At 45.0% G+C, this 10,508-nt stretch overlaps 1 protein-coding gene across 1 annotated transcript; it reads left to right on the top strand.

The window, feature by feature from the left end:
• Window positions 1–737: 737 nt before the first annotated feature.
• Window positions 738–6,745, top strand: ACY1 (aminoacylase 1). Its single transcript, XM_075321634.1, has 15 exons — window positions 738–861; window positions 1,609–1,693; window positions 2,828–2,892; window positions 3,062–3,166; window positions 3,264–3,358; window positions 3,445–3,521; window positions 3,649–3,738; window positions 3,820–3,876; window positions 4,289–4,362; window positions 4,463–4,512; window positions 4,791–4,935; window positions 5,016–5,084; window positions 5,173–5,252; window positions 5,402–5,462; window positions 6,203–6,745. Exons 2-15 carry the CDS (start codon window positions 1,609–1,611, stop codon window positions 6,362–6,364), a joined length of 1,215 nt encoding a protein of 404 aa, XP_075177749.1. The 5' UTR covers window positions 738–861; the 3' UTR covers window positions 6,365–6,745.
• Window positions 6,746–10,508: the final 3,763 nt, after the last annotated feature.

Raw genomic sequence — 10,508 nt, 5'->3', positions numbered from 1 at the left:
ACTGTGTGCTCTGCCGTGCACCATTTTCGGGAGTATACGCTTACTGGAGGAGGACACCCAGATGTAGTGGACTGCATCTAGGTGTCTGCCTCAAATGGACATATACTGAAAATGGTGACTCTGCCTGCACCATTATAGTCAACGGACCTGTCAGCGCATATGTCCGAAACCCGTTTTGAGGAGGGTTCGGAAGGAAGAGGAGATCAGAAAGCAGTGTGAATCTAGATGCACCCGAATAAAAGCACCAAGTAGAGAATATTCAATATCTACCGAATATTCACAATCCGTGTTAGGCCGCGTGCACACTTCGAGTATTTGGTGAGTTTTTTTTACCTAAGTATTGTAAGAAAAAACCAGGAGTGGGACAATCTGAGGAAAAGTATAATAGAAACACATCACCACTTCTGTATTATTCACCCACTCCTGGTTTTGGCTACAAATACTGAGGTAAAAAACTGACCAAACAAACACTCAATGTGTGAATGTGGCCCTACATGAGATACTTTGCATTTACTGCTCTGCTGCAGATAGAAAAGTGTAAATCTGAAGAAAGTAATTATCCCTGCGGAATTAATGGCGCTATATAAGTGAATAAATATTGTTATTATATTATCTTGTCCTGGAGACCCCCATTCCCTGTTCTGGATGGTGGGCTGTGATCTGGATGGATTGCTCTGTGCTCAGCCTTGTTTGGCTCTGGGATGGATTGCTCCTGTCTGGCTCAGGCTGTTTTTATAGACCTCCCCAGACTCAGCTGCTCTTTCTGCACAATCTACAGGAGGGCGAAGAAGTCTGCAGAGTGGGCACAGGACAGGGCAGAGTGGGCACAGGACAGGGCAGAGCGGCACAGACCGGAGCCAGGTATGGTGCTGGGATTATTCACCCCCCTCCCCATTGCTGGCTGTGCTGCTCTGACACCACAGGGATCTGTTGCTGACTCCGGTCAGATGAGACGGTCTGCAGAGATTGGACATTACCAGCAAAGTGACAAGAGGAAGTGACAGGATACATTTGTGCAAAACAGCAAAATAATCAGTGAAGGGTTAACTAACAGCTGCTTAGAACTACCACTCCCTGCATGGTTGTCCGCAGCTAAGGGTATGTGCGCACGTTGCTTTTTACCTGCTTTTTACCTGCTTTTTTGCTGCTTTTTCCTCTGCGCTGTTTAATGCCAAAATGGATGTGTTCTTCTATTCAAGCAAAGTCTATGGGAATTTGGGTTTCTTGTTCACACTATGTTGTTCAAAATGCTGCCTTTTTGTGGCAGAACTTTGGTCAAAAACTCAGCTTTGCAGTGCAAAACCCAAATGGCAAAAACAATTGACATGTTGCTTCTTTGAAAAGCTGAGTTTTGACCAAAGTTCTGCCACAAAAAGGCAGCATTTTGAACAACATAGTGTGAACAAGAAACCCAAATTCCCATAGACTTTGCTTGAATAGAAGAACACATCCATTTTGGCATTAAACAGTGCAGAAGAAAAAGCAGCAAAAAAGCAGGTAAAAAGCAACGTGCGCACATACCCTAAAGGTGTATTTTTCCCCCCCTGGGATCAGGGCGTGCAGATTGCTGTTATTGGCACAGGTCATACATGTTTTGTTCTTCCACAGATGGATTCAGCGGCTGAGAACGCGTCCACCGCGCGGTTCCGAGAGTATCTGAGGATCCGGAGCGTGCAGCCAAAGCCGGACTACGGTAACGGCACAATCCCCTGACCCCTTAGCTGATCAGCCCCATTATCTACCGATGAGACTGCACCAGCTCTTTAACTCTCGTTGTCCTGTGCAATATCCGAAGCAGGTCCAGTCCTACACAATATAATAACTGGTCCAGCTTTACTCCATTGCCGCGGAGGTGCCAGGGCCGTCCATAGGGTAACACTGAGGGCCAGTACATTCAGTCCACAGGTATTGTCTTCCACGTGTTGCTGTTACCTGTCACTCATGTTGACGTCACACGTTGGTGGGTGTCCGTGGACTCCCTGTCCCCTCTTATCACTAGTTTTGTCTCCTCATATGAGCACCATCACGAAGCTGCTAAGGCTGGGTTTACATGGCCGATATAAATTGCTGCAATTCTAGGGATATTGTTCCCCCGGTGTTCCCTAAAATGGAGGGCAATGGTGTAGATATTGGAGTGTAAAAGGTTTAATCTGGACCCTGGTGTCTAACAGAGCTCCATGGGTCAAGTGGCAACACCAAGAATAAATGAGCTATTGCCCAAAGTAAACAAAGAGGGTGTGACGCTCATAAGAGGGCCCTGGCCGCCTCCTCGCAATGATCATTGGGGTTCCCATAGTTGAAAAAAAAAAGAACCTTCCTAAAAGGCCTTTAAAATACACCCCTTTAAATGCCATGTAATAGGTGAAAGACCCCCTGAACTAGGTGCGTATTGAGGCCCAAAAGCTTTGGGCTGCACCTCTGGAGACCACTTATGGTTATTTGCAGTAAAAGTAATCCCGATGTCATCAATATGATCGATTGATCAAGGATCTCTTATATAACCCAGCCTTAGAGAGCGGATCCCATATCCTGATCCTTCCACTATGCAGAAACCTTTGTGTAAATGAATCTGTTCATTACTGTCATGTGTATAGACCTAACAAGAGGATAAAAACTAACAGTGTAATTGCGTTGACAAGCCCCTGTAAACAACATTTTTCACTGTAAAAACTCACAACTGATCTGTAAATCTGATGTTTCTGGCACCATCCAATAACTTGTATGCTGTGGGTAGCTATCATTTACAGATAAATGCATAATCCCTAAAAATCCACATGCACCCTGTAAACTGTTCATTAAACTTTCATGCCCTTCCTGTGCATTGCAGATGGAATTGTACGCTTTCTTTTCAAAATGGCGGATGAAATAGGCCTGGAAAACAAGACTGTGGAGGTAATGTATCCGACTGAGAAAGAAAGAAGCCTTCTAGTAAAAAGGGTACCGTGATGGGATCAATCTAAACGCCTGAATTTTCTTCTTGTCTTTAATTTCACAAATCCGGTTAACATTATCCACATTCTTGCTTATTTTAGTTTTTTTTTTTTTGTCCCCCTTTTTCTAGTTTTCTCCCGGACGAACAATAGTCATCCTCACCTGGAGAGGGACACAACAAGAGCTGAAGTCCATCGTTTTGAACTCCCATAGTGATGTGGTGCCTGTGTTCGAGGTGTGGACAGTAGTTGCAGCTGCATCACATCAGGAAGGAGAGTGGGGTTGCTCCCAGAAATGAGGTTCAAAAACTGATAAGCCTTGTTCCATTCTAGGAATTCTGGACATATCCACCATTTGATGCCCATAAAGACAAGGACGGAAATATCTATGCAAGAGGAACGCAGGACATGAAATCTGTCACCATACAGTAAGTACCAGTGAGTGTGGCTGTGAAGTTTTAGGAGTTTTCTGTGCTGGGGGGGCTCTCACTATTGCTCTTTTTATGGTTCTTAGGTATATAGAAGCCATCCGACAACTCAAATTGGAAGGAAAGCAATTTCCACGCACCATACACCTCACCGTGGTACCAGGTAAGGTGTGACTCAGTTGTAGGGTTATTATTTTGCATGGAGAGCCAGCTGTAAAGCAGCAGAGTTGTAAATTTATTTAAAATGTGCCAGCGATCTGTCATCCGTTTATGGTTTTCTTCTGTGACAGATGAGGAAATTGGGGGTCACTTGGGGATGGAGATCTTTGTAGACCAGCCTGAATTCCGTGCACTGAATCCTGGGATAACGCTTGATGAAGGTCGGTCCGGATGTCTGTCTTTTTCTCTCACATGCCATTGTTTGTCTGTCACTCCTCTGACCTGGTCACTCTAATTTTCAGGTCTTGCCAACCCAACAGATGAATTTAGCGTTTTCTATGGAGAGAAATGCGTCTGGTGTAAGTCCTCGCCCTGCCATTTTTAAAGAGGTTGTTCAACATAAGCACCAGTGATTGGTGGCAGTGGTCACCTGTCCATACAACTCATATAATATGTCATTCTGGCTGTATGGACATGTAACCAATTACTGGCTACAACAATGAATGCTGTTGATCATTGATTTGCTGCAGCGGTCACATGTCGTAATCCACGTTTCTTGTAAAGGCGGGTGATGACCAGCATGGCCGCCATCACAGCTTTCATCACAGCTTTCACAAAGGTGGTCACCAGCTTTTCAACCCCCACACCACATTTATACAGCGATACTTTGTGTGTGTGTGGCTATCATCTAGGGCTGTGGGAACGCTGGTGCTCATGGTCAGATGTTGGCCAGGATGCTGTATACATGATCCCTGACCTTGTGTCCCTCAGGGATCACTGTTTACTGCAGGGGGGATCCTGGACATGGCTCCCGCTTCATAGAGAATACAGCAGCTGCTAAGTTGGTGAGTGCCCCCTCCCCAGATCCTTGCCAGATCCTTGTACTACTTACCGGTAAGAATTATCTTTTCACTTTTATCCATATTGTTGTCACTTTATCTACAGCACTCGGTGATCACAAGTTTCCTGGACTTCAGGGAAAAGGAGAAGAAAAGGTAAAATCACTTTACCACCTTTAAAGATGAAGGTCAGTGTCTTCATAGGGGGAAATCTAGAAAAACAAAATCCCTCACACTTGGTGGTGGTCAGTTTCCCTATAACATTGTTATGCCCCATATCTTCATAAAGAGGATAGAACCTATACATGAGCTTCACTTTTTCTCGACCTTCCTCCACACTGACCTCAGAGCAGTTCACCCTGTGATTGTGAGGGAGCTTAGTGTAGCAGGAGCTCCTTCTGCCTGTTGTCAACATTTTCTCTCCCTTGTATCAGACTTGAGAACAACCCTGGCCTGACACTTGGAGATGTCACCACGATAAACCTAACCAAGGTGAGCGGGGGTGTTTCCTGCAATGTGATCCCGTCAGAGATGTCTGCAACCTTTGATATCCGGATTCCCCCAACCATGGACCTGAAGGTAAAGCCACGTTCAGATCTGAGCTTCTCTTTCAAGTCTCGCCTCGTTTCCACCAACCATGGTACCCTCTATCTCTGCAGGAGTTTGAGACGCGGATGGAAGGCTGGTGTCGGGCAGCCGGAGACCAAATCACTTTTGAGTATCATCAGGTAAATAGTCCCCAGTTTCTGATGTGACCCCCCCCCCCTCCCCGCATTGTGGAGAATGTCTGCTGCTTGATGTCTCCATGTCTTCTAGAAATGTATGAACCAGAGGATAACGACCCCCGAAGACTCGAACCCCTGGTGGAAAGCGTTCAGTGACCCCTGCAAAAAGCTGTGAGTGGGGGGAGGGGAGACAGACCCACAAAATGATCCAAGTAATATCTTCTCACCATAGTCTCGTAGATTATGACTAGTGGTCTCAGCAAATCTGTGCACCGGAAAAAAAGTTCAGAAAAAATGGAGGTTTCTACTTTTTCTTTCAGGGGTTTAAAGCTGAAGCCAGAAATCTTCCCCGCTGCCACTGACAGCCGCTACATCCGAACCGTGAGTTATGTCACAACTGCCAGGTGATGTCACTGCTGATCTCTAGTGATGGATAGGCAGCATTCTCAGTGATGTCACCGCTGATCTGTGGTGATGGATAGGCGGCATTCTCAGTGATGTCACCGCTGATCTCTGGTGATGGATAGGCGGCATTCTCAGTGATGTCACCGCTGATCTGTGGTGATGGATAGGCGGCATTCTCAGTGATGTCACCGCTGATCTCTAGGGATGGATAGGCGGAATTCTCAGTGATGTCACCGCTGATCTCTAGTGATGGATAGGCGGCATTCTCAGTGATGTCACCGCTGATCTCTGGTGATGGATAGGCGGTATTCTCAGTGATGTCACCGCTGATCTCTAGTGATGGATAGGCGGTATTCTCAGTGATGTCACCGCTGATCTCTAGTGATGGATAGGCGGTATTCTCAGTGATGTCACCGCTGATCTCTGGTGATGGATAGGCGGCATTCTCAGTGATGTCACCGCTGATCTCTAGTGATGGATAGGTGGCATTCTCAGTGATGTCACCGCTGATCTCTAGTGATGGATAGGCGGCATTCTCAGTGATGTCACCGCTGATCTCTAGTGATGGATAGGCGGCATTCTCAGTGATGTCACGGCTGATCTGTAGTGATGGATAGGCGGCATTCTCAGTGATGTCACCGCTGATCTCTAGTGATGGAGTGGCAGCATTCTTTTAGTTACAGATGTAAATTCATTGATTTTTCTCCCCTCCACAGGCTGGATTTGATGCATTGGGCTTTTCCCCCATGAACAACACCCCAATTTTACTCCATGATCACAACGAGTATTTAAATGAAGGCGTTTTCCTCCACGGGATAAAGATTTACACTCGGATCATCGAATCACTGGCCAGCGTCCCCCCGATGCCTGGAGAATAATGACTTGAGTGTCCAAGAGAATGCCTTGTGTCCTCAGGGAATCATCTCTACAACTAAAGCTTTAACGTTTAGGCCGGGGTCAGCATCATCAGCTGTGGGGAAACTACAACTCCCACCAGGTGGCTGTTGGGGAAGGGAAGAAGCATCCACAGTGCTGAAGATTGCTGGTCTCTGCTCTAAGGAATCCTCAGGGAATTACAAAATCTTAAAGGCGCTGATGATCTCCTCACGCCCATCACATTGCCGACTATTCTTAATGTATTCCTCCATCACTGCAATCTCTAATCTCAGAATAAAGGCAAAAAAAATATTTCTAGATCAAAAGACAGTGGAACGGAGCTGCCAAATCATAATCAAATAAAGTGCTGCATAAAAATACAATGTATCACTCTGGTAATTTATTGTATACGGCATTAAAATAGATTGTTCGTACACAGGCTTCATCAGCAGAATAGTGAGTGCAGCTCTGGAGTAAAATAAAGGATGTAATTTGGGATTCGTACAGGATCAGTAATGTGTGTGTGTGTGTGTGTGTGTGTGTGTGTGTGTGTGTATACTGTACACAGTGACTGCACCAGCAGAATGAGTGCAGCTCTGGAGTATAATACAGGATGTAACTCAGGATCAGTAATGTAATGTATGTACACAGTGACTGCACCAGCAGAATAGTGAGTGCAGCTCTGCAGTATAATACAGGATGTAACTCAGGATCAGTAATGTATGTACACAGTGACTGCACCAGCAGAATAGTGAGTTCAGCTCTGAAGTATAATACTGGATAAATTCAACATGTAACAAACCCTAATCAGAGATTACCTTTCCTGTGAAAAATTATTTCTCTGAGTGACTGATCTTGGTTTTCTTCTGCAGTATGTGTAAATTAGTAACTCATCCTCTTATTTCATGGCTTGTGCTGAGCACATTCAGTTAATATTCACAACATTTTTGCTGTCAAAGAGGACACTGCCAAGGGTTAATAGATAACACTGTAACCGACATCAATTAATAGTTAACTTATTTTCACTGGACACCCCCTTCATCCCCTGCCCCCAGGATAATTGATAACGTATTGGTCTATATTGCAGTAATGTGGTTTTATTTTTTTATATATTCAGTATTTGCAGACATCTCTACAAATTCAGGGGCTGCTGTATTATTTCAGGGTGTCTGGCTGACCACGGTAATAGATCACTCACTTAACGTGATGGGGTACTCACTTTTTTTGCTTCAGTGAGGTAGCCCAGGAACACAAACCATTTAAAAGTTCAACTGGTTTATTAAGTGACACGATACAACAGGGATTTACAGTCCGTTATATTCGCTGTACACCCGCTCAAATTCCACTGATCCTGGTCAGTATTCGCACCCAGATTTCAAGTCTGTACTATTGAGGAGGTTTGGCGCGTACACACACACATATACACATAAATATACACACGCACACACACACGCACACGCACACACACTCCACTGACTCTGGTCAGTATTCACACATGGCTTTCATGACCATAACCTTCTCCAAAGTTATCTTTCCAGTACATCCATACAGTGACACCTGGATTTCAAATCTATACTGTTGAGGAGGTATGGCAGACCTCCATACATACACACTGACTGATTCCACTGACCCTGGTCACTATTCACACATTACTTTCACGACCATAGCCTTTTCCAAAAGTATCTTTCCAGGGCCTCCATACACTGACCGTGGTCAGACAAAGCAACTCCTCTACTAGAAGGTCCTTCAGAGAGGCTTCAATTCCTCCAGCCTCTGCAAACCATCTCCTGTCAGTGCAGAGCACCTCCTTTCAGAGCCTCTTTGACACATGGTCAGTCTGTGAAAAATAGTTTCTACCTATGACAAAAACCTATGACATACACCCATAGGTGGAGCTATGTGGATAGCCAGAGCCACCCATCTCTCCAGCTATCCAGAAACCTGGCCCTGGTGAATGCCTTAACAAAACACCTGGCACTACAGGTACCAGCATAGACATTCCAGGTTTACATTCCATAAGACATCCACCTCTGAAATACATACCAGCCATTTCCAATGCAGCCGGTCGCTATCTTACAAGGCTTCATACTGATTGGAATGGAGCAAAAGTTTGTACGTCCGACACTGCCCAATTCATATTCCACGGGTGTAGCGGATAAAGTAGACTGCCGTATTTTCTGGTCTCATAGAGAATAATACTAATCTTTAGTTTTATATAGCGCTAACATATTAAACAGCGCTGTACAGACATCATCACTGTCCCCATGGGAGCTCACAATCTAAATTCCCTATCAGTATGTCTTTGGAGTGTGGGAGGAAACCCATGCAAATGTGGAGAACATGCAAACTCCTTGCAGATGTTGTTCTTGGTGGGATTTGAACCCAGGATCCCAGTGCTGCAAGACTGCAGTGCTAACCACTGAGCCACCATGCTGCCCCATGTATAGTACACTGCTAATCACTGAGTCACTGTGCCGCCCATGAATTGAACGGTGTGTTGCATTAGCACTAAGGACCTAATGTAATGGGGGAAAAAAGTGCCCCATTCTGCTGATTGAAGCCGGTCACATCAGTTGGACACCCATCGATCAGATTTTAATGAACAACCCCTGTTAATTTGGATCTCCACACAAGATGGTGCTTATACGCGTAAAAAAAAATATAGAAAACTGATAGCACTTCCTGACAGACAAATGTGAACAGGTGCAAACTGAACAGGAAATATGCTCTAACCAGTATACAGCTGCACTCTGAGGCACTAAGGTATGCACACATTGAATACAGGAATTTGGACATGCATTAGTGTTAAGGAAATAGATTTAAAAATTGAGACTGCGTAAAAAGGTCAGTTTTATGTGTGCCCAACAGCCAATGTCTCGGCGTATCTCATATGCTGGGTACCTACGTAAATGCCTCGACCAAGCTGAACAGCCTACAATTTTATGGGCGGGCAGGAACCTGCTAGTAGAAAATTAAAAATCGCCTTAAGCTGGTGGGAAGGCAGAAGGAATGACACTGTAATCTAAAATGAGAGAAGTGACGGCACATCCTAACAGACAAATGTGAATAGGTGCAAATACTCTAACAAATCTACAGCTGCACTCTCAGTCAGAAGGCATGACTCTGAGCACTCCTTCCCACCAACTTAAGGAGATTTATAATTGTCTACTATGGTAGCAGGTTCCTGCCCGCCCATAAAATTGTAGGCTGTTCAGTCCAGGTAGAGGCATTTAGGTAGGGACCAAGCATATGAGATACGCATTGACGCTGGCTGCTGGGCTCACATAAACTGGCCTTTTTTATGCGCTGTCTCAATTTTTACATTTATTTCCTTAGCAGAGTGCAGCTGTAAATTTGTTAAAGTATACGTATAAAAAATTGTCCCCATAACAGCAATGCTGTGTGATCTCTGCTTTGGTGGCCATATTGATTGTTACATTGCCCTGCATCATGCAGCCGCAGACTCGGGGGTCTGACAGCAATTAATAACTTGAATGCTGGCACAGGCGGAGAACTGTAGAGCCCCCGTGGTTTTTACTGGGGATTGCAGGATTTTTGAACCTTGTGTGCTCGATGGAGGACTCCGTGGGAGCAGTGGAGGACCGGCAGCCATGACAAATGGTTGACTCCCTTACTATGGATCTATGACAAACAGCTATTGAGAAGCCGCTACTCTCAGCCTATACTGCTACACTGAGTTCTAACCGGGCACGGACAGAAGATTACTGTCATATTTTAGTTACTTTTCTAAAATTGCGCCATATTCCACCAAAAAAAGGACTGCTACCTCTATGTACATCAGACCAATCAGAGCAATCTGAGCTGCTGCATAAAAGTTTTTTTTTCTCATTTACTTGGGAATTAAGTGAAATAACTATAATCAATTACAAAAAACAATTCTCAAAATGTAAGTGACAAGCTTCTCTGCCCTTAACAAAAATGGCCGCTTTTCTACTTTCGATGGTCACGTGATCTATAGAGCAGCCGCTAGAGTGATGACATGTAATGTAAAATATAGCTCAGAAAATGTCCCCGGAATGACTCCCGGCGGCCATGTTATTAAAGTCCTCAGTCCATCCGATATCAGCATAACTGACGACACAAACATGTCGCCCGCGGAGGATGATAGGAGGTAGCTGCGCTAGA

Source organism: Anomaloglossus baeobatrachus, chromosome 8, assembly GCF_048569485.1.
Source record: "Anomaloglossus baeobatrachus isolate aAnoBae1 chromosome 8, aAnoBae1.hap1, whole genome shotgun sequence".
NCBI lineage: Eukaryota > Metazoa > Chordata > Amphibia > Anura > Aromobatidae > Anomaloglossus > Anomaloglossus baeobatrachus.
Note: the sequence above shows the minus strand (reverse complement) of the source record. Positions and strands in the feature narration are given on the sequence as shown.

Excerpts from the sequence above, each read along its gene's own strand:
- ACY1 (XM_075321634.1), top strand. The coding sequence starts at position 1,609 with ATGGATTCAGCGGCTGAGAACGCGTCCACCGCGCGGTTCCGAGAGTAT. Across the intron at positions 4,363-4,462 it reads ATACAGCAGCTGCTAAGTTG|CACTCGGTGATCACAAGTTT; the intron begins GTGAGTGCCCCC and ends CTTTATCTACAG. Across the intron at positions 5,463-6,202 it reads ACAGCCGCTACATCCGAACC|GCTGGATTTGATGCATTGGG; the intron begins GTGAGTTATGTC and ends TCCCCTCCACAG.